Source organism: Callithrix jacchus, chromosome 14 (genome assembly GCF_049354715.1).
Source record: "Callithrix jacchus isolate 240 chromosome 14, calJac240_pri, whole genome shotgun sequence".
NCBI lineage: Eukaryota > Metazoa > Chordata > Mammalia > Primates > Cebidae > Callithrix > Callithrix jacchus.
In genome coordinates this window covers 5,210,500-5,237,441 of record NC_133515.1, presented here as the reverse complement: position 1 = coordinate 5,237,441, position 26,942 = coordinate 5,210,500, and the positions used below count along the sequence as shown (strand labels likewise).

At 40.3% G+C, this 26,942-nt stretch overlaps 1 protein-coding gene across 13 annotated transcripts; it reads left to right on the top strand.

Moving 5' to 3' along the window:
* Positions 1-26,942, top strand: MRPS5 (mitochondrial ribosomal protein S5). Of its 13 annotated transcripts, none has more exons than XM_078348553.1 (15): positions 1-153; positions 407-598; positions 1,737-1,773; positions 2,947-2,980; positions 4,298-4,378; positions 7,408-7,545; positions 10,438-10,563; positions 12,069-12,302; positions 13,987-14,021; positions 15,738-15,828; positions 18,718-18,764; positions 19,541-19,598; positions 19,885-19,947; positions 23,330-23,466; positions 25,597-26,942. In XM_078348553.1, the coding sequence occupies exons 6-15, from the start codon at positions 7,506-7,508 to the stop codon at positions 25,819-25,821; spliced, it is 1,056 nt and encodes a 351-aa protein (XP_078204679.1). In that variant the 5' UTR covers positions 1-153; positions 407-598; positions 1,737-1,773; positions 2,947-2,980; positions 4,298-4,378; positions 7,408-7,505; the 3' UTR covers positions 25,822-26,942. The 13 variants fall into 13 exon arrangements, with proteins under 13 accessions (XP_078204679.1, XP_078204671.1, XP_078204675.1 ...); XM_078348551.1 differs by lacking the exon at positions 1-153 and adding an exon at positions 189-268; XM_078348545.1 differs by lacking the exon at positions 2,947-2,980.

Here is a 26,942-nt window from a genome sequence, read left to right as displayed (position 1 = left end):
GCCCCCGCGGGGCTGTCCGCGGCCGCGCCGGGCTCCTCCTGCCGTGTATCCCGGCCGGACAGTCCCCCACCCCTGCCTACGCTGCGGTGTAGACTCAGGCTTCGGGAATTCAGCTGCAGGCCTAGGCCCACCGTTTGATGAGGAGCAGTCGCGGTAGGCGGTGGGCAAGGCTGCCCTGGGCGCAGGCCGAGTCGCGGCTCGGGCTCCAGCATGGCGACGGCGGTGCGCGCTGCGGGCTGTCTCCCTGCGCTATGCCTCGGGACGGCGGGTGAGGGCTGGGACGCCGGGAGCAGGGGCTCTGAGCTGGCCGGGAGCTGGGGGTTCGCCTGGGGCCTGCAGAAGCCTGGGCGGAGGGAAGCGAGAAGCCGCGGCCCGGTTCCTCACGCCATGCTCCCACCCTTTGCAGACCCGCTGTGTGACCTTACCCGCGTCCTCTCCCTCTCTGGGTTTCGGAGCTCTGGTCTGTAAAATGAAGGGGAACTGGACGTCGTTCTCCAGGGTTGTTTCCTTCGCAAAACCGCTTGATCCTGCTTGGCGAAGAGGAGCGGGAACTGGCCAGTATCGCCTTTTGGGTGTGCGCGGCCCCCGGGTTCATTTGGTAATGTCGGGATGGGCTTGCCCTCCAGCATTACCCTCCGTGATAGGCTTTGCATTTTCTGTTTGCTCAATTTTTTTTTTTTTTTTTTTTTTTTTTTTTTTTTTTTGAGACAGAGTCTTGCTCTGTCGCCAGGCGCCAGGCTGGAGTGCCGTGGCGCGATCTCGGCTCCCTGCAGCCTGCGCCTCCCCGGCCCAAACAATTCTCCTGCCTCAGCTTCCCGAGTAGCGGGGACTACAGGCGTGTGCCACCACACCTAGCTAATTTTTGTATTTTTGAGTAGCGACGGGGTTTCACCATGTTGGCTAGGATGGTCTCAATCTCTTGACCTCTTGATCTGCTCACGTCGGCCTCCCAAAGTGCTGGGATTACAGGCATGAGCCATCGCGCCCGGCCCTGTTTGCTCAGTTTTACTGGAGGTCCACAATTCAGCGTTTGTAGTTTCGAAATCTGAAGACCCCTAAAACCCGAATATATGTATTTTAAAACTAATTTAGCTGCAGTCTTTGCAGTCATTTGGCAGAAAATCTGACTAGAACATTCTTTTGTCCATGTTGTCGCCGTCTCCTTTTTCAAGGCCCTGTTCAAATAGCTCTGTCGTAGCTTTCCTTCATTTTCCTCACTTTATCTTCACAATGCCTTCGTGAGATAGAGACTGTTACTTCCATTTTACAGATGAGGGCGTCAAGGCACACAGATTCAGAAACTTGCTTAAGGTTAGACTAGGTGGACATCAGATTTGGCACCCATACCACCTGACTCCAAAGCCTGTTTTTGGTAATAGCCTCCTTGTTGAGATATAATTCACATATCATACAATTAATCCATTTAAAGTATATGTTTCAATGATTTTTAATATATCACCAGAGCGGTGCAGCCAATATTATCACTCCAAAAAGAAAACATGTACCTTTTAGCCATCACTCCCCAGCTTCCCATTGGCCTCCAGCACAACCACTGATGTACTTTCCCTTTCTTTCTGTAACCTGCCTGTTCTGGACATTTCATATAAGTAGAATCATGTAATATGTGGTCTTTTGTGACTGGCTTCTTTCATTTAGCATAATGTTGTAAAGGTTCATCCTTGTAGCATCTCCTCATCAGTTGAACATTTGGTTTGTTTCCACCTTTTGGCTCTTAGGTCTATTTTGCAAGAAACATTTGTGTGCAATGTTTTTGTAAGTATCTTTTTATTTCTCTTGGGTATGTACTTAGCATTGTAATTGCTGGGTTCTATGGAAACCCGATGTTTAATGTTTCTTTCATTCCCACCTTCTGTCGCCCAGGCTGGAGTGTACTGGCACCATCACCGCTCACTACGGCTCACTGCAGCCTCCATCTAATGGGCTCAAGTGATCTTCCCACCTCAGCTTCCTGAGTAGTTGGGACTACAGGTGCATGCCACCATGCCCAGCTAGTTTTTCCTTACTTTTTGTAGAGAGTGGGTCTTACTATGTTGCCAATGCTGGTCTCTAACTCTTGGGCTCAGGCAATTCTCCTGTTTCCGGCCTCCCAAGTGCTGGCATTATAGGGTGAGCCTGTGCTGAGACCTATGTTTAGGTGTTGAGGAACTGCCAAACTGTTTTCCAAAGTAGCTGTACCATTTTACATTCCTAGCAGTATATGAGGCTCCCAGTTTCTCCACATTCTTGTCAGCACTTTTTGACTTGTCTGCCTTTTTGACTATAGCCATCCTAGTGGATGTGGGTTTTTTTTTTTTAATACAGGGTCTCACCCCATTGCCCAGGGAGAAGTGCAGTGGCACAGTCACAGCTCACTGCAGCCTCGACCTTCTGGGCTCAAGTAACCCCTCCCACTTCTGAGTAGTTGGGACTACAGGTGTGTGCCTTCACACCCGGCTAATTAAAAAAAAAAAAAATTTTTACAGACAGGATCTCACAGTGTTGACCAGGCTGGTTTTGAATTTCTGGGCTCGAGCAGTCCTCCCGCCTTGGTCTTCCAAAGTGCTGAGATTACAGGCATGAGCCTCTGTACCTGACCAGCATAGTGGACGTGAAGGGGTATCAGTTCGTGGTTTTGATTTGCATTTCCCCCATGAATAAGAAGCATATTATCATGTGTTAATGGCCATTTGTGTATGTTTTTTGCAGAAATATCTATTCAAATATTTTGCCCACTTTTAAATTGGGTTGTCTTTTAATTGTTGAATTGTAGGTGTTCTGCATATATTCTAGGTATAAGATGCTTATATCAGATAGATGATTTGCAAAATTTTTGTCCCATTCTGTGTGTTGTCTGTTCACTTTCTTGATAGTATTTTTGAGCCACAAGTTTTAAATTTTGGTGAAGTCTCATTGATCTGTTTTTTTCTTTTTGTTGTTATGCTTTAGGTGTCTCATCTGAGAAGTCATTGCAGAATCCAAGGTCATGATGATTTACCCCTATGTTTTCTTCTAAAAGTTTCATTGTTTTAGCTCTTACCTATAAGTCTTTGGTCCATTTTGAATTAAAATTTTTTTTTTTGATTTTGAATTAATTTTCTTTTCTTTTCTTTTTTTTTTTTTTTTTTTGAGGCGGAGTCTCGCTCTGTTGGCAGGCTGGAGTGCAGTGGTGCAGTCTCAGCTCACTACAACCTCTGCCTCCCGGGTTCAAGCGATCCTCCTGCCTCTCCCTCCCAAGTAGTTGGGATTGCAGGCGTGTGCCACCACACCCTGCGAATTTTTTGGGTTTTTAGTAGAGACGGGGTTTCACCATGTTGGCCAGAATGGTCTCGATATCTTGACCTTGTGATCCACCCACTTCAGGCTCCCAAAGTGCTGGGATTACCGGCCTGAACCACTGCGCCCGGCCCGAATTAATTTTTATATATGATGTGAAGCAGGGTGCCAACTTCATTCTTTTATATGTTGATATCCAGGTGTCCCAGCACCACTTCTTGAAAACATGATTCTTTCCTCATTGAATGGTCTTGACACTTTTGTCAAAAATCACTTGCCATAAATGCTTTGTCGGAGCCTGTTCTGGAGTGCCATAGTGTGTGAGGGGGCACACAGTACAGTCAGCCTGGTGCTGTGGGGGTTCCAGAGGGAAGTAGGAACACTGCAGAATCAGGGAGCCTTCACTAAGAGGTGATGTTTCAGACAGAGAACCTTGCAGAGACACAGAAGTGTGCAAGAGCACAGTGGGTTCACGACTGACTATAAGTATGGCCTGGCCAGAGGGAGGATGGAGGAGAGAGAGGTGGGGCAGCAGGCTGGTGTGGAAGCTTAGGGCCATATGGCAGGCCTGTAGGCTATGCTGAGGAGTTTTGACTTTGTTCTAAAGGTAGTAGGGAACCAGAGAATCATCTATCAGAGCTGTGAAGTGACAGGCCTGTTGTTTTAGAAAAGCATGAAGCAGAGGGGGAGAAATTGAAAGCAGAAAACCTGCTAGGAAACTGTTGTTAATCTGTGGCTGAGCGATGATGAAACTTGAGCAAATAAGAGTCATTGAGGCCACAGGAAAAGGTACAGCTGACAGGTGGATTGATTTTTGAGGAGACTGAAGGGCTTGGTAACTAGTTGGATGAAGGGAGAAGATGAGGTATAATGTCAGCTACTTGACAAGTTGTCCTGGAGCCAAGAAATTATTTCTTCCCTTGTCTTGGTTCTTTATTCTATAGATATATTTTATGGGTGTTACTGTTTAAAATGTTCCTTTTCATGTAGAAATGTATCTTCATTTTTTTTTTTTAATTTGCAGGTCATTTATTGGGGAGACAGCTTTTCCTAAACACCTTACCAACAGCTTCCGTTTTGGCATGGAAGACTGCTCTCAGCAATGGTGAGATTCATTAATGCTACTACCTTTTTTCATAAGATGTAATGTTGGAGTAGTTCCTGTAGTTTTTGAAAATGTAAATAATCACCTGCTTTTTTCTCTTCTTTTTTCATTTTTTAGCCTGGTTAGTTTTACTACAATAATCACATTCTTTGTGATAGAAATACATAGGATCTGAAGAGTATTTTCAGATTTCTTAATGATTGTAATTGTTATGATCCCACACTTTAAAAAATAGTAACTAAATAATAATTACGGGGTTGTTTCTGTGTATTAGAGCTATTATCTTGATTAATCCTCACACCAGTTTTTATGAGGGAGTTATGATTCCTGTTTTATAGACAGTGAAGTGAGTCTCTGAGAGGCTAAGTGACTTGTTAGGAACACACAGCCAGTACCTGGCAGGATTGGGACCTGAGCTGTCTGGAGACTGTGATGCTTTCTCATACTGTAGCACCAGCCCTTCACTGCCTTTCACTGCCATAGGACAGGACCCTCTCTTCATTCACTCTCTAGGAAGGAAGGAAACTAACCCATGCTGAGCCCATTATACTTGTGATCTGCTAAATCCTGCTTTTTTTACATGGAATATAGTTAGGACAGAATTGAAATCTTATTGTCCCCTTGAGTTCTTGGAACTCTCAATTGCTAGGCTTGGCTTTGACTCTTGTTCCCTTTCCTCTTGTTAACTTCACCTGTGAGATGCCTTTATACCTCAGTTGAGAGGTCCTGGAGAAGAGCTTAGCAGACCTGGGCTCTTCACTTTGTCTGTTCACTTGTTGGTTGGTTGATTCACTCACTCACTCACTCACTCACTCACTCACTCACTCACTCACACACACACAAGATGCTTCTCTATTACTGTGAGCCAGGCAGGGTCCCCGGCCTGAGCTAATGTGGGGCCTAGAGAGGGCTTCTGTGAGGAAAGCAGAGCAGAGCGTTTATGGCCAAGGGGACAGCCCCTGGCAAGGCCCTGGTTGGGGAACAGGCTCACTGTTGGAGTGAAAGCAGAATTCTCTGCTCCATTACTTCCTGTCTTTGCAGCCACGTAACCCTGGGAGCCCTTCTTTCCTCATCCATAAAACAGGGATAGTAGTTTCTACTTTGAACTGTTATATTATTTCTTAAAATGTTGACCTTCCAAAAAGGTACTAAAAGGATTATATTTTAAAACCAATTCCCTTTCCTACTCCTCATTGCCAGTGACACTTTTTAATTATTTCAATTTTCTCTGGTTATATTTATAAATTATGTTGTGATATTCTTTATCAACATTGTTATGTTAATTGAGAATTTAACTCTTCATTTTTCCTGCTTTCTCCAACATAGTTATAAGCACACTTTTGATTAATATCTGATGAGTATTTTTATTATTAAGTTTGTATATACTTATAGCTGAGTTAGGTAGAATTCTATCATTACATTCTCTTTTTCCTATAACAGTTTCCTTAGTACCTATTACTATATTTTTGTAAGTGCTGCAATAGATGGGTCAGACAAATAGCAATCGTTTTCTAAAATCTCTCAAACACATCATTGATCAGCTGGTTTGATGTAATATATGAGATTTAAATTAGGAGGAAGAAGTTCATCATGGTGAAAACTGTAAATGCTGAAACAAAAAACCCTTAAGATCAGACTCTGTGTGGTGTTTGTTTTTGAGAGTCTTGCTCTGTTGCCCAGGCTGGAGTGCAATGGCATGATCTTGGCTTACTGCAACCTCTGTCTCTGGGGTTCAAGTGATTCTTCTGCCTCAGCCTCCTGAGTAGCTGGAACTACAGGTGTGTGCCACCGTGCCTGGCTAATTTTTGTATTTTTAGTAGAGACAGAATTTTATCATGTTGGCTAGGATGGTTAGAACTCCTGACCTCAAGTAATCCACCTGCCTTGTCCTCCTGAAGTGCTGGGATTACAGGCATGTACCACCATGCCCAGGTAATTTTTGTATTTTTGGTAGAGACAGGGTTTCACTGTGTTGGCTAGGATGGTCTCGAACTCCTGACCTCAAGTGATCTACCCACCTTGGCTTCCCAAAGGACTCTGTGTCTTCGACTTGACCCACACAAGGGTGCTTTTTGGGCTTGGCGCATTTTGGACTCCAGGGCAACTGTTTCCTGAGACGGGGAGTTCATGGACTGAAATTAATAATAATTCAGAGAATGAGAGCAAAACTGATAATTGATCATTGACGGATAATCTATAACTGAGTGATTTAACATAAGCTGATGCCATCCCGTTTTAAAAATTACAAAACATTTTAAACAAAGTCGGTTGTAACAGTATATTATAAGTGACTGTTTCTCAACTCTAAAGTCAATTTCTTTCTGCTTTTGACAATTGGACGTTTTTAGGTACATTATTAGGAGAAATATTTCAGGCTTTCAAAAAAGGTTAAAGAATTCTAAATTTGTTAGTAACAATTTTACACTTTTTGAAGTATATCCGAGATTGCAGTACTAAACAGTACAAGATTAATAGAAAAAAAACAAGTTCCTCATATCCAGTTTTAAATGTATCGTATTTCTTCCCCAGAGGCAACTGTTGTTTCCAGGTTCCTGCATACTTCTGGGTTAGTCTATGAAGTGCATTCATGGCCACTCCTTATTTTTTGACATGAAGGGTAGGATAGTGTACATGCTCTCCTGCACGTTGCCCTTCTGACCAGGCCAGTTGCAGGTCTTTCCACCACAGTATGTTGCTGGCTGCCTACAGCAGAGGGCGCCAATTGCCCTGTGTAGACTGCTCACCTAGGTTGTTGAGGGCAGTGCAGAAACCCTGGTATCTTTCTTCACACATTGCGCCCATTTTGTGGATGAACTATAACTTTCCCAGTTAGGATGGGCATTTAGGTTGTTATTGGTCAAAAATTTTGTTTTGTTTTATTTTTAAAACAAAGATTGTCCTAAAAATCTGATTCTTAGAAGTTCAGGATTTTAGTGACTTATTTTCGTTAGTGATGATTATTTGATGTTAGCAGTGTTTTTCCACAGCCATGAAGCATCTAACTCAAAGTTTAACCCATCTACCTACAGGCCCTTTGTCATCACTGGGAACCAGAGACACCCATCCTTACGCCAGCTTGAGCTGTGTGCTGCAGACACAATGCCGTGTTTCTTCTTCTAGTCACCTGATGGGCCAGCAGTGTAGACCATATAGTTTCTTCACTAAATGTATGTAGAGTGGCCACAAACTTCCTGTTCCTTGAAACAGGAAAAGTATTTCTTGTATCTGAATTTTTCATCTTTTTTACATGAATTAAGATTTTAGTGATTAGAATGTACTGTTAAAATGAAAATGTTCCTTGATGTACCTCCTAGAATTATCTTACATGCTACCACTTGTATTTTGGGGAGTTCCAGTTTGCTTTAGTCCCCTCATTTGGGGCACCTGAGGCCTGAAGAATATTGAATCATGGCCAATATCCCTTGCTGACTTAGATTCACACCAAGAATATATTCATGTTTTCATTTGTGCCTTAGTTGAGGAGACAGAACATCTAATTGGGAAAAGTTAGTTTTAAGGAGATATATTTATTGACACTACTCTTATTTATGATAGCGTTGGAAAGAGTCTAATCTGAACTGAGACAAGCTTGTCAGGTAATAAACGGAGATTGAAGGCCAGGCGCAGTGGCTCATGCCTGTAATCCCAGCACTTTGGGAGGCCGAGGCAGGTGGATCATGAGCTCAGGAGTTCAAGACCACCCTGACCAATTTAGTGAAACCCTGTCTCTACTAAAAATACAAAAATTAGCTGGGCATGTTGTCACGTGCCTGTAGTCCCAGATGCTCTAGAGGCTGAGGTGATCACACCATTGCATTCCAGCCTGAGCAACAAGAGGGAAACTCTGTCTCCTAAATACATAAATAAATGGAAATTGAATTCACAACTCAGCATTAGGCAGGTTAAAAGAAATTAGTATTACAAAGGCAGTTCATTATTAGTTTAGAATATTTGGTAAATGCAGAAAAATAAAAAGATAGTCACATATATTCCTACTACCCTGAAATACTGAGTTTGCTGCTTTTTTAATGTAGTAATATATTACATTTTTCAATAGACTTCTGCAGTGCATTCTTAGGACCATAGACTATTTCATTGTCTAGATACAGCTCGATTTAATTTGAAAAATCTCCTTATAACTAGGTCATTTGTATAGCATCAACACAGAAAAGTTTTGGTGGGGGGATTAAGCAATATAGGCTTAGCTGAACCTGCAGATTTCAGTACAGAGAAAAGAGAGATGTGTAGAGTTGGGGCTGTTAGTCTCTCCCCTTGGTATCCATAGCCCCAGTTTTTCCTAAGAGTTCACTTAGTACTTTAGTGGGTATATCAGATTTACAAGCCTTGGGAATTTTTATTTTTTAATAGCCTTTTTCTGTTCTAAAAAGCCTTGTTCTAGAAGTGGCCTTACCCTCCGAGACCTAATCCTTCATGGTTGTTCTACCCTTGCCTCGGACTCTCTTAATTCACCGGTGTTCTTCCTCAGTTACAAGACTCAGAACTTTTGTGCGTTTATGGCTCCAAGTAAATAGTAAGATTCACTCTAGTGAGGCCAACTCAGTTGAAACTAGCATGTGGCTAGTTTATGCTATTTCAGTAGGAAATAGTCTTTGATTTTCTGAATCTCCAGGAAATAGGACATACTTTTTCAAAACTCGTTAAGATTTCCTATGAATATTGAACCTTGTACTTGCAAACCTATCTCTTTTCTGTAGAGGATCCACTGTTTAAATCCCTTTGATTCAAATTAGCAAGCTGTATTACTAGCATGATTAAGAGAGAAGTAACTCGGTATATAAAATTAGATACTACAGTGGATTTATGTATATGTGTGTATATATAAAACATGAACTTTATCTTTTATAACTGTGATAGTTCATACGTCTATATATTAACCTAGCTTCACCCTTCTGGAAAATGACAGAAAGGATTGAAATGATAGTAGATGTATTCTCACTAGCCATTTAGGTTATTTGGAATCTTAGACCTGTTGTAAACATAGTAAAAACTCTATTAAAAGAACTTAACCTAATTCACCTTACAGCCATTACAGAACATTATGATCATGAATCATATTTAAGAATATGGGAAAAGACTCACAAACTAATATATACTATGCATACATGTATAAAAAAAGGCAGAATGTACATTCTTATCTAACAGTGGTAATGGGATTATGATTATTACATTCTGTATTTTCCAGATAAAAAATAACTATTTTATAATTTGAAAAATGATTAAAAACATTTTTAATAGCATAATGGTATTCAAACGTTGACTAATGACTTGCTGTCTTTTTCTTTTTTTCTTTTTTTTTTTTTTTTTGAGACAGAGTCTTGCTCTGGCTCCAAGGCTGGAGTACAGTGGCATAATTATAATCTCAAACTCTTGGGGTCAAGCGACCCTCCCACCTCAGTCTCTCAAGTAGCTGGGACCATAGGCACATGCCACCACACCTGGCTAATATTTGAATTTTTAGTAGAGATGGTGTCTTACCATGTTGTCCAGTCTGGACTCAAACTCTGGGCTCAGGTGACCCTCCTGCCTCAGCCTCCCACAGTTCTGGGATTATAAGAATGTGACTGGTCAACAGTTGATTTTATAACTATAGATTGTGGTCCAGATTTATGGGTTCAGATTGAAATGTTGATTCTTGTTTGGATTAGGAAACTTAGGAAGGATAGTTATTAGTTATTTTACTGCTTATAATGGAGGCAAGAGGACAGGGAGGAGGCCTACATAAAATATCAGGGAAAAATACTTATTGGTAAGTAACTGAGATTTAAATGCTGGCTTTTAAGCAGTTAGAGGGAAAAATCAAATAGTGAGAGTTTTGTGGAGGAAAGTAGTAGAATTGTCTCTTCTTGGGCTTTCCAAATGTAACCATCTGATATGTGCAAAGAATGATTTAATCTTGCTTTTATTACCTCAGTGATACATGGGTAAAGCTATAAGCTGACCTCCACTTCCCTTAATATTCAACAGGAGAGCATAGACCATTGCTTGAAAACTGCAGAATTAAAAACCAAAACCAAAACCAAAACCCTGTTTCATTACAGTGACTGCAGGTGAGCTGTGGAAAGGTGCTTTAGCAGAGACTGGTGCTGGAACAAGAAAAGGAAGAGGCAAAAGAACTAAAAAGAAGAAAAGAAAGGATCTGAACAGGGGTCAGATCATTGGTGAAGGTAAACTTATTTATAAAAACAACTAAAGTGCTTTTTTAAGTTTTTTACCCCAGATTTTAAAGATATTTTACAAACGAGAAGCATCAAAACATTTCTCCTGAAGGGCAGTAGAATATATGGTTTTAGAATTCAACCAGATGATTTACTACTCATTTCCAGGATTCTGGGAGAGGAAAATCCCATAGAAATGGATTTATTCGTTCAGTGAGCATTAAATATCCCTGTGTGTCATCTCCTATAACAGTGTGTGCCCTCAAAGAGGTTATGATTAGTGGTAAAAGAGAGAATAAATGGAAAGTTGGCAAATATTCCCTGGAAAGGGAAGATAGTAAATGTTTTTGGCTTTGTGAATTACATAGTCTGTTTTGCAGCTGCTCAACTCTGCTGTTATAGAAATGTTTTGGGTTTTTAATACTTTTAGATGCTTTATATCTGTATAGCATCCAATTTTTCAACAAACAGCCACATACAACACACAGTGGAGTAGGTATCACTATGTTCCAGTAAAACTTCATTTACAAAAACAAGTGGTGGGCTTGGTTGGCCTGGGGGTCTTAGTTTGTTGACACCTAGAACACACGATTGTTTATCCTCGTGGTTTTGGAAGAGTAAAAATAGTGTAGTGTACTTCAATCAGTCTTGTATTGTGCTTGCTGACAAACCATCTTTGATAGTAATGGCCTTTCAGGAATAAAGAAAACACCTGCTACCACACTTCCAGCATCACATGTCTACTCGAATGTTTTTCTTTATTTCTTACCTTATATCTTATTTTTTTTAACACTTGTTTTTTAAAATCATAAGAATCATGTATATATACTTTTTCAGTAGAAAATGTAAAGATTATAGAGAAACCTAAAGTCCCCCTGGATGCTGCTTCTACCTTCTTCAGTCCTCTCTCCCTCAAGGAAACCCCTGGCTTCATATTGGTGTGTTTCCTTCAGTTTTAATACATAAATACCTAAAAAGGTATTACTAAAGGTATTATGTATTAAATTTATGGATAAATACCTAAAAAGAAATAGATATCTTCTTTAAAAATATAATTTAGATTATGTCACATGGTACTTGTCTGACAGTTTACTTTCTTCATTCAATAATAGGTCTTGGAAATCATTCTACATTAGAACCTAGAGAGCTACCTCGTTCTTTTGATTTAGTGCAGAATGTTTCATATGTTTGAGATGCTGTGGTTCGTTTAACCAGTCCACGATTGCTGGACATTTGGACTACTTGCATTTCTTGCTTTTACAAATAATATTTCAGTGGACATCCTTGTTCAAGCATCCATATGCTTTGTACCTGTATGTGAGTGTTTCTTTAGGTAATACCATGAAGTACATTTGAAATTTTGATTGTGCCAAGTTACCTACCAAGGTAATACGTTAGCTTAAGCTCCAGTGAACAGTGTCATCATTATCTGTACATGGATTGCCTGACTTTTTAACACTTGGAAAATGAGTACTTAAAAAAAATTACTATTTATAATATTTTTAAACCTTCAGGGCAATGTGGTTTTCTGTGGCCTGGTCTGAATGTTCCTCTTATGAAAAATGGAGCAGTGCAGACCATTGCCCAAAGAAGCAAGGAAGAACAGGAGAAGGTAGAGGCGGACATGATCCAGCAAAGAGAAGAGTGGGACCGAAGGAGGAAGATGAAGGTTAAACGGGAGCGAGGATGGAGTGGAAGGTCATGGGGAGGCGTCAGTCTTGGACCCCCTGATCCTGGTCCTAATGGAGGTAGCAGACTCCTGGTTTTGTTTGCCTTTGTGACAGAGAGAGTACTTGTAGTTTAAAATTTCCTTGAAATGGTATTATTACTTGTCTTTATATTGCCTTTTTCCTAAAAACATTTGAGCATCTTTGAAATAACATATATTAATATCCCAACTGTATTTTGTGGAATGCAGAAGCATTCTACTAACATGATAGAAAGCACTGGGTTCCTGGTGTTTATTGTGTACCTTCTCAGATCCTTAAATGTGGGGATGTGCACTGTAGACCTGCCGGAGCTGCCAATAGGATACAGTATTTTCCAAAAACTGTTGGCCACAGGTGCACTTGTGGAGCAGCATGGCCTGGGAATGCTATTTCCCTACTAGAAGTCAGCAAAGCAGATAGTTTTCATTAATCCTATAAAAGAACACATGAAGCAAATATTGAAAATACTTAGGCCAAATTTGAAAACAAAGTTTCCCGCTCCCTCTTTGAGTATGCAAAACAGTAAAAATCATCCAAGAAGCCTGTTCTTGTCGATGAATGAGAGAAGAGGAAATAGCTGAGAGTTTGACTGCTTTCTTAAGAACTTTGGCATAAAGAGGAGGGGAGAGGTTGAAATGGAGAGATTCCAAGGAACATGCTTAGAACTGATCAAAATGCTTCAGTCAGGAGGAGGAAGGTATGGAAGGAAGAGAACAAAGTCAATGAACCAAGTCCCTCACAACGGCCCAGATCCAGAGTCTAGAGAAATGGCTTCACTTGATCACAGAAGGAAGGGCAGGGCAGAGAATCAGGAGAGTCTGTGGGGTTGTAGTGGAAAGGTAGGGGAGGGTGTTGCGTGATGTGGCTGCAATTGGTCTGTAAGGAAGAGGTGGAATCATCTGTGGAGAGTAAGGTGGGGACATTGATGATTATGGCCTCCAGATTATTTATGAAAAGGTAGGGTATCTGAAACTGGCTTTGAAATTAGCCAGTGGAGTGAGAGTTGAACAGTTTACAGGAAGGAAGATTGGCTGTGGGTTGATGTGTGTTGAAGCTGACTAATGCATACATAAGCTTTTGTTGGTTCTGCTGTTCTATTTTTGTTTGATTGAAATTGTCTGTGATAAAACTGTTTAAAAAAAAAAAAAAAACATAGGGAGTCTTTGAAATGGCTGCAGTGGTAAGTGGAGAGAGACCTAACTGAAAGGACAAAAAGGCCAGCTAGCAGCCGGGAAGACTTGATAGAATTGGAGTCCATGAATTTTTATTGGCCCCTGTGTGTGAATACTTTGACTTCTCTCTAGCAGCATCCAGCAGGTCAGGAGTGGCCAAGAGCTGCAGGTCTGGCTAGTGTGGAGAGAGCAAAGGGTGAAGGGTTTGAGGGCATTCACAAGATCTGGTGGAAATGATGGACTATGGTGTCTTGGCTGAGTGGGAGAGGCCGCGAAGACAGAGGGAAGTGGAAGGGAAAGCAGGGATCCAGGGTCTGGAGGGGCCAGAAGCTGATGAGATAGAGATGGTCGGGGAGGAGGGTGCCGGTGGGGAGATCAGTGTCTGAGTTTATGAACTTACTGGTGGAGCAGTCTCTAGTGATGAGGGGTGACTGGGGCATGACCTTGAGAGTAGGACCAAAAGATCTGTGATGGTGCTCATGCTGAAAATGCTTTCATGTTAGTTGTGTACACACATTTCATCTGTATGCCTGTTTCTTTTCTTCCTGCAGAAACATACGAGGATTTTGATACCAGAATACTTGAGGTAGGCTTGCAGAATTAAATACCTGGTTAAGCCTTTGGAGAGGTTGGGGTGGGTGGGGCAGGGACAGGACAAGAGGAACTGTGAGGGAATGCCTTGGCATGACTATTTGTGTTACACAGCTGATCTGGGGAAGGAAATTATGCAACTTTAATTTCATTTACTTGATACTGGCTCTTCTGACTACTGTACTGTTTGTGGGGGTGCTACCAGATTGAGGTCTCATGATAAGGTGGTATTGTTAACTACAGGATTTGGAGATGAGGTTTAAATTTCCTCTTTCCTAAGACATTGGGAGTCTATTTTTGAATTATAGACCAGCTGTATCTAGCACTCAGTGCAGGAAGCTGGGGTTGGGTGGGGCCCTGGGGTAGGGCACAAAGCTTAAATTTGTGGTGCATGTCTGGTTTTTGATGGGGAAATGGTCTCTGGGTTGCTCACTAGCCTTTGAAACCAAGCCTGTATCAAGTAAACTATAGTCACTTTCCGGAGCATTCTCCAAAATAGTCGAATTCCCTTTGAGCTGGCACTGAATGCTCAGTGTTTAATACCATGTGGAATAATCATTTATTGAGTTTGTGATTGAGCCTCACCTAATATCTGTGTTGTTCCCTCAATATTAATTACATTGTAGGATTTAAAATATTTACCAATATTATATCTTTGGTATTTCCACTTAGAGCTTTTGAAAGTTAATCTCTTTGAAGAATTCGTATATATGTGGGTGATTTTCTATAAGATCTGTGGGAGTAGATTCAAGCTCCCTTTTTTCCTTTTAACCCCATTTTATGGGAAAGAGACAGCTATGTACTAGAGAGCCAGCTGCTGTGTAAGCAGTTTAGTTAACAGTTTATAGTTCCTGGCCTTTTAAGTACACAGAAAAAATATAAATTTTCCTATAGTTCAGAATAAGCAAGTATTTCCAAATATTTCCAAATATGCGAATCCTGCTGGGCACGGTGGCTCACACCTGTAATCCCAGCACTATGGGAGGCTAAGGTGGGTGGGTCATGAGGTCAGGAGTTCAAGACCAGCCTGGCCAACATGGAAAAACTCTGTTTCTACTAAAAATACAAAATTAACCAGGTGTGGTGGCACATGCTTGTAACCCCAGCTACTTGGGAGGCTGAGGCAGGAGAATTGCTTGAACTCGGGAGGCAGAGGTTGCAGTGAGCTGAGATCATACCATTGCACTCCAGCCTGGGCAACAAGAGCGAAACTCATGTCTCAAAAAAAAACCAAATAGCTTAATCCTTAGCATAGAGAGCCAGTCCTGTGCTGGTTATGTCTGTATACTGCATGTCATAATTTCTAAGGATTATTTTCCTCACATTTTAACATCTCTGACATTGGGATACATCTTACAATCAGTGATAAACTGTATCAAAGTTTGATCAGCAACTTTTTTCTTTCTTATGGTACATTCATTAAGACAGGATATATCGAGATATATAATGTCAAATTCCTTTAAAGTGTTTCTCAGTTGAACCCTCTCATAACCCTGTGAAATGAAGAGAAAGTCTCGTTTCCGTTTTCTTCCTGAAATAGTCCGGGAGGAGGTTTTGTTTGGAGAAAGTCTGCTACTTGTGCTCGGGAGTTGGAGGATGTTCTCTGTGTGTGCCTGTTCACCATGTATGCCGGCAAGAAAGGCAGGTCCCTCCAGTTCCCTCCTTCAGATTTTCTTAATGTGCTATATTTCTGAGACATTTTGCCTTTTAGGTAAGAAATGTTTTCAGTATGACAGCGAAAGAGGGAAGAAAGAAATCGGTCCGTGTGCTGGTGGCTGTGGGGAACGGAAGAGGAGCTGCAGGTGAGTGGGGAGTGTTGGCACCTCAGTGGCGGTGGTGTGCAGGGACAGGTGTGGTACAGGCCATGCTGTGGAGCCCACAGTATCATGCTGCTGGCCAGACTTTTTCCACTGATTAAACCTTTTAGTGGTTTGGGTTCACAAAGCTTGTGTTAAGCCCATGACATCCCTTAGAGAGAAAAGATGAAAATGCCTTTTCCTCTGAGGAAAAGGAGTATTATAAAAGGCTTAGGACATTATTTTATTATGCATAATAGTGGAAAATTAGAGAGAAAAACACTAAATGTTCAATGGGGCCATGGTTATAAAAACAATATAGCCATATAATGTAATATTCTGTATCTGTTAAAGAATTATGGGAAATTACTTATAAAGTAATGTGCTAAGTTAAAAAACATAAAAATTTTATATAAGACTATAAAATCCTAGTTTTTTAAAAAATACGTTTATATACAAAGAAAAGACTGGAAAACTATACACTGAAAAGGTTAATAGTATTTACTCCAATTAGTAGATTTGCTGGTCATTTACGTTTTTCTCCTATATATAGTTAACATAGTGGATACTGGTTTTTGAAATGTGTTCATGTCTATTGAGGGAAAAGAAAACAGGAAAATCACCTAGTTAGCCCATACTGACATATGTTTCAAAACATGTATATATATATATATATATGTATATATGTATATATATGTATTTATGTGGCCCAAGGAAACCAGGCCTAACAGCTACCTTTGTACCTTTTCTGAAATGTGATGTTCATATGATTGTCACATATCATTAAAAAATTTTACACAAAGGGGTCACATTATAGCCATAATTTTGCACCGTGATTTTCTTGCATAGTATTATACTCAGATATTAATACTCAGATTAACATAAACATTGTCCTTGATTATTTGTACTGGTTGCAAAGCGTTCCATTGTCCATGGATAATTTTTGTAACCTTTTCCTTGCTGAATATGTTGTTTCCAAATTTTTACTAATTATAAAAAATAGTACAGTTCGTGTATATGTAATTTGTTTTACTTCTGCAAGCATATCAATAGGGGAAACTTGTTGCAGTGAAATTGCTGCCCTAAGGTTATATGCATTTTGTGTTAATAAATATTTCGAGATTTCCCCTTCCCAAAAGCTTGCACCAGTGTATGTTGCTATACACCATCTCGCCCTTGCCAGCCTTGGGTATCATTAAATTTTACTGATTGTCGGTATCATTTGTGAAACCAATCTCTCAGTTTTTATTTGTATTTTTTAAAGTATGAGAGCTTGAACACGATTTTACATGTTTATTGGCTGTCATTTTTTTTTTTTTTTGAGGTCTGTTCATTTATGTGCTTTGCCCATTTTTCTGTTGGGTGGTTATTGTTTTCCTTATTGATTGGTCTAAGCTGTTTGTGAGTTAAGGACATTAGCCCTTTGTCAGTCAGATATTTTGACTTAGGTTTTAATTCTTTCCCCACACAGATGTTTTAAGCCTTTCTGTCACAAATGTATCAGTCTTTTTTCATGACTGGGTTTCTGTCTTGCTTAGAAAGCATCATTTGAAGATTATAAATATTAATAAGTGTCCTCATATTTTCCTCTGGAACTTCCATGGTTTCATTTGTTTTGTTTAAACTAGGAATTGGCATTCACAGCCTCTTTTGTTCCAGGTCTCAGAGGTCCCATGTATCGTACAGAGCAGTATTGTCTTATGTTATTTTCCCCTGTATAATGTAAACACAAAATATGTTGTTTAAAACAAGATACAGTGGCAGCAAATAATGGCAGCATCTCTGTAACTGCTGGTAAACCATATTTCATAGTTAAGAGTTTATAAACTAAAGAGTCATTGATTTGGATTTCTGGTTAATTAAAATCTGAATTCCATTTGACGTTCCAGTGAAATCATTGTTTAGTTTGTAGCAGTGGATGTTTTTTCCCACTGCTTCTGTTTTGTTTTCTTCCTTCCTGAGACAGGGTCTTGCTCTGTCACCCCAGATGGGGTGCAGGGCATCATCACAGCTCACTGCAACCTCAACCTACTGTACTTAAGTGGTATCCCGATCTCAGCCTCTTGAACATGCAAGGATAACAGACACCTACCACTATGCCTGGCTAATTTTTGTATTTTTGTAGAGACAGGGTCTCACTATGTTGCCCAGATTCGTCTTGAACTCCTGAGCTCAAGCAATCTGTTCATCTTGGCCTCCAAAAGTACTGGGATTACAGGCATGAGCCACCATGCCTGGCCCCTGTAATCTATCTTTAAATGTTCAAAGTGATTTGCCTAATTAATTTACAATATACTTAGTTTTTTAAAAGTTGAGTGTATTTTATCTAGCTATTTTTAAAAGGCCACATCTAACCTTGGCATTTATAAATACGTCTAAATTTATTATTTCCAGAATAATTCAAAACAGATCTCTATAGCTTCATGTTTTGTTATGGGTTTTTTTTGTTTGTTTTTTGTTTTGATACAGGGTCTTGCTCTATTGCCCAGGCTGCTTGCTGGAGTACAGGCATAGCTCTGTACCCTCAAACTCCCAAACTCAAGTAATCTTCCCACCTCAGCCTCCCAAGTAGTTGGGACCACAGTCAGGCACCACTATGCCAGGCAAATTTTTTAAATTTTATTTTTAGTAGAGACAGAGTCTTGCTATGTTGCTCAGGCTGGTCTCAAACTCCTGGACCCAAGTGATCCTCCCAGCTTAGCCTCCTAAAGTGCTGAGATTACGAGTGTGAATTACCATACCCAGCCAGTTATTGGTTTTGTATAGCAAGTCTTTCGTGGGTGGGGGAAAGATGAAGTGCTAGAAAATATTGTAGGAGGTGAAACGTGAAATGTGGTGAAAGCCACATGGGCCAAATTTTTGTCTCTTTTCTTAGTTTTGCTTTTTGTTTTTAAGGTTTTGCTCTTGGGAAAGCCACTGACCGGTTGGATGCTTTCAGGAAAGTACGTACATTCTTTTCTTGGTTGGCACTCAGTAAAAGATTAGTAAGCTATATGCTAGACACAGTGGGAACCACAAAAAGATAATAATTTGTCCCAGAACCTTCCCAGGAGGCTTGCTGTCAAGAGTTAATTAGCTCATAAAAATTAGTTTAATAAGTACTTACATTCCTTCACCCCATTTTTTATCAGATTTATAATTGCCTAGCCAAGTTAGGAGACAGCTGTGGAGGTTTCAACACTGACAGAATGTTTGAAGATACTAAGGAATTATTGTTAATTTTTTTTTTTTTTTTGAAATAGTGTCTCACTCTTTTGCCCAGGCTGGAGTGCAATGGCATGATCTTGACTCACTGCAACCTCTATCCCCTGGGTTCAAGTAATTCTCCTGTCTCCACCTCCCAAGTAGCTGGGATTACAGGTGCCCGCCCCCCCACCACACCTGGCTAATTTTTGGTAGAGATGGGGTTTTTCAATGTTGGTCAGGCTGGTCTTGAACTCCTGACCTCAAGTGATCTGCCTACCTCAGCCTCCCAAAGTGCTGGAATTACAGACATAAGCCACCACGGTTGGCCAGGAATTATTGTTACTTTTTTTTAGGCATGATAGTGATATTGTGGTTAAGAGTTTAAAAAAATAAGTCCTTATATTTTCGAAGTATATACTAACCTTTTTGCGTAAACGAATTTTTAATAATGAAACATTTTATTAAAAGTATTTTTGGAATCCTTGAAAAGATGTAAATTTCAACAGATTTAAGAAAAACATTTTCCTTTCAGGCAAAGAACAGAGCAGTTCACTATTTGCATTATATAGAACGATATGAAGACCATACAAGTGAGTGTTAATCTATTTTTTTTTAATTTGCAGGATTACATTTGTTAAAGTATGTGTGGCAATATATCTCTATAGATATCTTTGTATTCTCTCTTACATTCTTACAAATACATGAATCATGAAAACAATCTCCTAAGAAGGTTAGTAAAGTGCATGAAATTAGAGCTTATTTATCCTTGGTGAATGTGCACTGGCGGTTGAGGCTAGTATACATTGCTTTGCAATATTTGCAAAGGCATTAAAGCCACACACCTAAACCTTCTGTGTTTATGTTTTTACCTTCCAGTATTCCATGATATTTCATTAAGATATAAAAGGACGCATATCAAGATGAAGAAACAACCCAAAGGTAACTTTAAAACTCTTACCATTTGTTGATGATAAAGCAGAGTAATTATAACAGTTCTGTCCTCTCCTCTATTTTTGCTCATCTTTAGTTGAATTCATCTTGATTTAAGAACTCATATTAGATTTAAGAATGATGAGACTCTCAGAGAAATAAAGAATAGTCAAGGCACACAGGCTCCCATGAGCACGGGCTTGTTCCAGGAATACTTGATGGTGGGAGAGCACATTGGAAATGGGAAATAACAAATGAGTGGAGTAGGGTTTGGAGGAGTGGGAATATTAGTTCCTCATAGGGAATTCATTGATGCTTTTAGACATTTCTGTTCTAACTTATTCGGGTCCAGGTGTTTACTGCTCATCAAGTTCTGATTGGATGTCTTCTGTGAGCTGGGTGCTATGCCAGGCACTAGGGATGATGCAGAGATGGACTTTCCTGTTTTGTGGACAAGAAGGCAGGCAGGCAGAGTTCAGGGTCATGGGCTAGGGCAGGCATGCCTAGTGGTCTCTGAGTGTAGGATTCTTGAACATTCTGATTTGCATTTCACCTGTAAGTTCTACAATAAAGAATGATTTTATGTAACTTTTGGTATATAAATCTCAAAAAGTTTGAGTCAGAAGAGATAAAACATTGTATTTAAAATTTCTTATCAAAGCTTCTAATACAACTTTGCTAGAGCTATGGCTTGGAAACAAATAGCCCTCAAATACAGAATCAGTTGTGTTAATGCACCAGAACTTGCCTTCTGCTTTAAAACCATAATTAACCATTTAAATGCTGGATAAAAACCATATATTTTGTCATGAGAAAAGATGTTGAGTGCACTTCAAGGTTTAGATCTGTGCTGTCCCACGCAGTAGCCACTAGCCGGCCTGGCTGGTGAGCACTTCACATGGGGCTATTGAGATGTGCTCTAATTGTCAAATACACACCAGAATTCAAAGACCTAGTACAAAAAAAGAATATGAAATATTTCAAAAATGGTATTGTATTGATAACATTTTTAAATGATAATGTTTGGACATATTGGGTTAATAAAACACATTACTAAATAAACTCTTAAAAACCTTTAGAAAATGCATCTATGAGAATGTTTAAAATTCTGTATATGCATCTGCTTGTGGCTTGCATTATATTTATTTTGGGCAATGTTGTTTAGATACATTTTTATATCTGGATGATTTTTGAATGACTGCTTCAATTTTAATTTAATTGAAGAAGCTACCTTTTAAAATCTGTTCTGTCTTTTAGTCAAAGCTGTATTGTATTAGCTAGACCATTACCTGTTTATTGGGGTTAAATATTCTGATTTTGAAGCTAAAACAGTCTATAGTACTTTTAGACATTTCCTAAATACGTATGCATTTATAGACATTTTGTACATACATGTACAAATAGGCATTTCCTAAAAGATGTTCCTGTGTGTTGCTAGTTCTGTGGGAGATAGAAAGGACGCCAAATGTCAGAACAGGATTAAGGAAAGGCACCAAAAGTGTTTGTGCATCTTTGTGAATGTTGCAGTCTTTAATGCACTGCCATGCAATATGAATCTCCCAAGGGAAATGGAAAGTGTGTGTTTCCAAACTTATTTAATCATGGAACACTTCTACCTTGGCAATAGGACAGTATTCAGTTCCATACACAGCACTGCAAAACTTTGCCACATAAATATACATGTTAAGTTTTATTAAACAAGTGTTTTTTTGACATAGTCTTTGCGTGGAAGGTAGTCAAATCATTACCGTAAGACTATGACCACTGTCACGTGGGTGTTTGTGTATGTGTGACACAGTGGCCAGCATTTGTGCTGTGTCTGTGCTGGTCTGGGTACTGTGTATTACACACCTCGATGCTCACCAGCAGCACTGCTAAGTAGGTATTGTAGGGAGGAGCCTTCTTGTCTGGGTCATCCAGAGAGCAGTGGCAGGGTAGAGGCTGCCTCTCAGCTCCTTCCAGAATCTGCATGATACCCCTTTCCATGTGTACCTCTCTCTAGGTGTGTGTGCACCTCTGCTCATCCAGACATGGGTGCATTATGTTCACACATGGGCACATGTTCTGTGTGTAAATAACTCCACATGGAAGAACAAAGGACCCTATTGTGTCCTGTCTTTAGCTATCCTCTTAAGTTCTTGCATGCTTTAGCATAATTATGGAGGCCACAATTCATTGGCCTTTTCAAGTAGAAGGAATAGTTCTTGATCATAAAAAGTCAAACAAGAAAGACAGTAATGTCCAACTTCCAGAGTTAATCTTCTACCTTGGAGCAGAAGAGGTGTCTGCTTAGTTTCAGGTCTGGCAAATAAGAAAGTTAGAGGCCACACTTGGGCCCCTTCATGTTCGCTCACTCCACCTGCATTTGCCAGGTACTGCTCTAGGCTCTGGGGACAGTGTCGTAAACAAACAATATCCTGGCCCTTATGGAAGCCATCTTCCACTGAGGGGAAACATTGGATAAACAGGTTTCGTTGCGTGCCCTAATCAGGGTACTGTGTTAGAGTAGGAGGGAAGAAGGTGGAAGGAAGGATGCCACCTTGAGTAACATGGTCACAGAAGGCCTGTCTGAGGAGAAGCAATTTGGGTGGGACCTTGAAAATGAGAAGGAGCCAAGGGGGCAAAGCTGGGAGGACATTCCAGGCAGATGGAATCTCAAGTGCAGTCCTCAAGGCAGGGACGCTAGCAGGAGGTGGTGTGTCTCTAGATGAGGTCAGAGGTGGGCATGACTCAGGCACAGAGGGCTCTGTATAGGCCATGGCGTTCTTTATTTTAATCTCGAGAACAGTGAGTGGGGAGTGTCTTTACATGGGGAGCAAGATGTTTGGCTTGGTTTTTTAAGCTCTCTGGAGAAGGGATTACAGGTGGAAAGCGGTAGGGCAAGTGGCTGGAGGGAAGACCTCCTAAGATTTAGAGGCCAGGAAGGAGGGAAGGACAGGCCAATAGCTAGGAGGAAATCTGGGAAAGGATATGTTACCATAAGAAAAGAAGAGCTTCTCCAGGAGGAGGAAGTGGACCCTGTGCTCAGGGCAACAGAACAGACAAGGAGGGTGAGAAGAGATGTGTCCCTCCATCCTTAGTTAACACGGGTCTGGGGTACCAAGAATTTTCATGCATCTTTGTCAATCTTAATAACAGTCCTGTTTTTTTGCCATCTGTGTTCAAGATATTTATAGATGTCGTCTTTTTAATCCTTGTAGTATCCTGTTTAAGTAAGTGTTGTCTTAGAAATTAAGTAAGTTGTCAAGGGTCAACTCACTAGGAAGTGGTGATACCAGAATATGAACCAGTTTCCTGAAGCCCTGAGCCTGAAGCCATGTGAAAGTCGGCAGGGTGACTCCGCCCACTTCAGGCGAGTGGGCTGTGTTTCACCAGGTTTCTCTATTTCTAGGTTATGGCCTCCGCTGCCACAGGGCCATCATTACCATCTGCCGGCTCATTGGCATCAAAGACATGTATGCCAAGGTCTCTGGGTCCCTCAATATGCTCAACCTCACCCGGGGCCTCTTCCATGGGCTCTCCAGACAGGTAACCTTAGAAGTTTTAGTTTGTATTTCAGTTGTGTGTGTTGGGACTACTGTGCCCTGGGGCCTCCTGGAGATGCTTTTCTGTGGGCACCTGAGGAATTGGGCATTCTTTGCTGTCTGTGGCTGCATCAGTTTAGTTAAAGTCATTGAAAAGTTCATGAAAATTACCTTTTAAAAAGTACTTCATGGGTTTTTCTGAGTAGCGTTATTTCAAGCCAGGAATTATAATCTACGTGTTATTATGAAAATAACACATGCTATTCTAAAGCTCTGAAAGTATGGAAAAGTAAAATAGAAAGAGAAGGTCCATTTCCTAATTTAGTCCTTTCAGCCAGGGCTAGGGTGAAGCACTCAGGGCACCTCTGCATTCAGGGCAAGCACAGTTTCCTGTTACCTGCATAGGTAGTTTGGATGATGCCTGGGTTGGTAAGGAACTATAAACTTGCCAGGTTACTATTCCTCATAGGTGGGAATCCTGGGCCCAGCTGCCAGTCACCCACCGTGGAGGAGACGGCTGTGACTCCACTGTTCCCCATTCTTGGGTACCCTTCCTGCTTGCCCAGTAGGGCTGGCCTGTCTCTTGAAAGGATGGGTAGACCTTAGCATAGATGGGTCCAGTAGGTTTCATTTGCTGAACTCTGTTCGGTGAGGACTTTGGCAGGCTTCCTGATACTTCAAAAGTACAGTGGTAGCTTTTAGTTAAAGTGATCCAGGGAGTAATTTTCCACGTCTCTAGGAAAATTAGAAGAAAAAGAAGGCTTTGGGTAAAAGATGTTTTTGAACAGCTTTTTTGTGTGTGTTGGTATTGCCTAAAACACCTTTCACAGCACTTCTAAATTGAAACATTAGAGGTTTAATTAAGATGTTGGTTTTAGATGGTTTTATTTATGATCCAGTAAACTTGTTCTTTTATGTGATATTTTTGTTTTCTGTTAGTCTTTTAAACCTTCTGACATGATTACCATATATCATCTCACCTAAAATGCCATCAGCTATAAAAGGTTGCATTATTTAATATGCTACACAAAAAGAAAAAGATGTCACCAATTTAGATGATATGCCTTTGATTGAAAGATATACCAATATAAATTATTTTATTTTGTTTATGAAACAGCTCATCTCTTTTCTAATTTCAAACATACATAGAATTAGAATAGTAGGCAGCCATAAGGCCTGGGATCATGGGATTGACATACCAGGTATGTCATTGTACCATGAATAATGTCTACTGAACTAATCTCCCTGCTTCCATATCTCTGTGGCCTCCCTCTACAGTGAATCCCCATGGCCCTGTCACCTAGCTCATGACCAGTTGCTTCTCAGTACCACCTTCAGTTATTTTGAGCCAAATCTCAGACATTTTACCCCTAAATATTTTAGTATATATTTTCTAAGAGATAAGCATTAAAAAATACCCTATAATACTATCATACCTAAAAATTTAACAGTAACTTGTATCATCAAATATCCTATCAATGTTCCTACAAATGAACATTTGAACAACGTTCATACAAATGAACATTTGTCCAAAGAAATGAACAAATTCCATTTGTTAGGTTAAAAAAATGCTTTTTACATAAAGTGTTTGAATCAGGCTGCAGAACAGGTTAATGTATTCTATGTTTTTGCTATGCCTTTTCAATAGGTTCCCCTTGTCTTCCCCCTGCCCCTTACGATTTTTTTGCTGAGGAATCCACCTTGTTTGTTTCGTAGTGCTTCCCAGTCTGTTGCTGACTAAAATATCTGTGGGGTCCTTAATGTCGTCTCTCCCATATATTTACTGTAAATTGGTAGTTAGATCTAGGGGATTGGTGAGATTCAAGTTCAGTGTTTGGCATAGCATGGTGCATAATCAGGAGGGTTTAGAAGGCAAGGGACCAGCAGCCAAGGGCCTTCCTTTGTCCCAGTTTGGGGTGGGCAGATGAGACAGATGAGGCTGAAATGGCACCACCTATGACAGGTTACCAGAGTTTAGCCACAAAACACATTAACCCAAATCCACTGAAATGGGTTTTGAACTCCCCTAGGCTGTACTGCTCACTTCATTCTCCCTGTGGAAGGTCCTGCTCTTTACGTTGTAAATGTACTTCAGACTTCAGACCTAACCTGTTCTCAATTTGGTCTTGCCTAGGAAACCCATCAACAGCTGGCTGATAAGAAGGGCCTTCATGTTGTGGAAATCCGGGAGGAATGTGGTCCTCTGCCCATTGTGGTTGCCTCCCCCCGGGGGGCATTGAGTAAGGATCCGGAGCCAGATGATGAAGTTCCAGACATCAAACTGGACTGGCAAGATGTGAAGACTGCGCAGGGAATTAAAGGCTCTGTGTGGTCTAATTTAAAGAGAGGTGCCATGTAACCTTTCTGGCCTTGTGTAGCCAGTGCCTGTGCTGCCCCACACCTAGGAGAGACTCAGCCCCTCACAGCTTGGGGTGTTGCCTTGTTTTTTGTTTGTTTTGAGGAAAGTTTAATCTTTAAACTGTTGAGAAATAAATAATTACAGCTTTCGTTTATTGAGCACATGGTATATGCCAGTGTGATAGGATCTTTACTTGTATATCTCAGTTCAAGACTACTCTAAATATTCATCCAAAGTAGCAAAAGTAAATGAGACAGGGCTAATAATCTGACCCAATCAGTAATGTGCACAATAATAATTGCTATAATAATTATAGCTAATATATATATTAACTCATTCGTCCAAAGTGAATGTGATTAACTTCATTTTACAGAGCTGTTAAGTAACTTGACTGCCTTGAGGAACTGCCAAACTGTTTGCCACAGTGGAAATGGAAGCCTGTAGGCTACTGTTGGGAATGTTAAATGGTGTATTAATTGTACACCATTGTAATTTTGACTTGTGTTTCCCTGATGGCTGATGATGTTGAACATTTTTTCATGTGCTTATTGGCCATTTGTATGTGTTTTTGGAGAAATGTCTATTCAGAGCCTTTGCCCATTTAAAAAGTCATTTTTCATTATTATTGAGTTCCTTATAGTTTCTAGATATAAGCCCACTATGAGATACATGCTTTACAAAAGTTTTTACCCATTCTGGGAAACATATATATATATATAAACATATATATGTGTGTGTGTGTATATATATATGTATATGTATGTATATATTTTATTTCTTTGGATAGTTTTTCTGCCCCACTTACATCCTCTTTCTGGGACACTGATGACACAAATGTTAAACCTTTAATTATTGTCCCATGAGTCCCTGAAGCTCTGTTTATTTTTTTCCAAATGTTAAATCTTTTATTATTGTCTAGTGAGTCCCTGAGGCTCTGTTTTATTATTTTTTTTTCCAGTCTGTTTTCTCTCTGTTGCTCAGTTTAAGTAATTTCTGTTGTTTTATCTCAGGATAACTGGTTATTTTCTCTTTCCTTTCCATTCTGCTCGTGAACCATCCATGCAGTATTTTAACTGTGGCTATCATTGTATATTTTAAATTAAAATTTCCATTTGACTTTT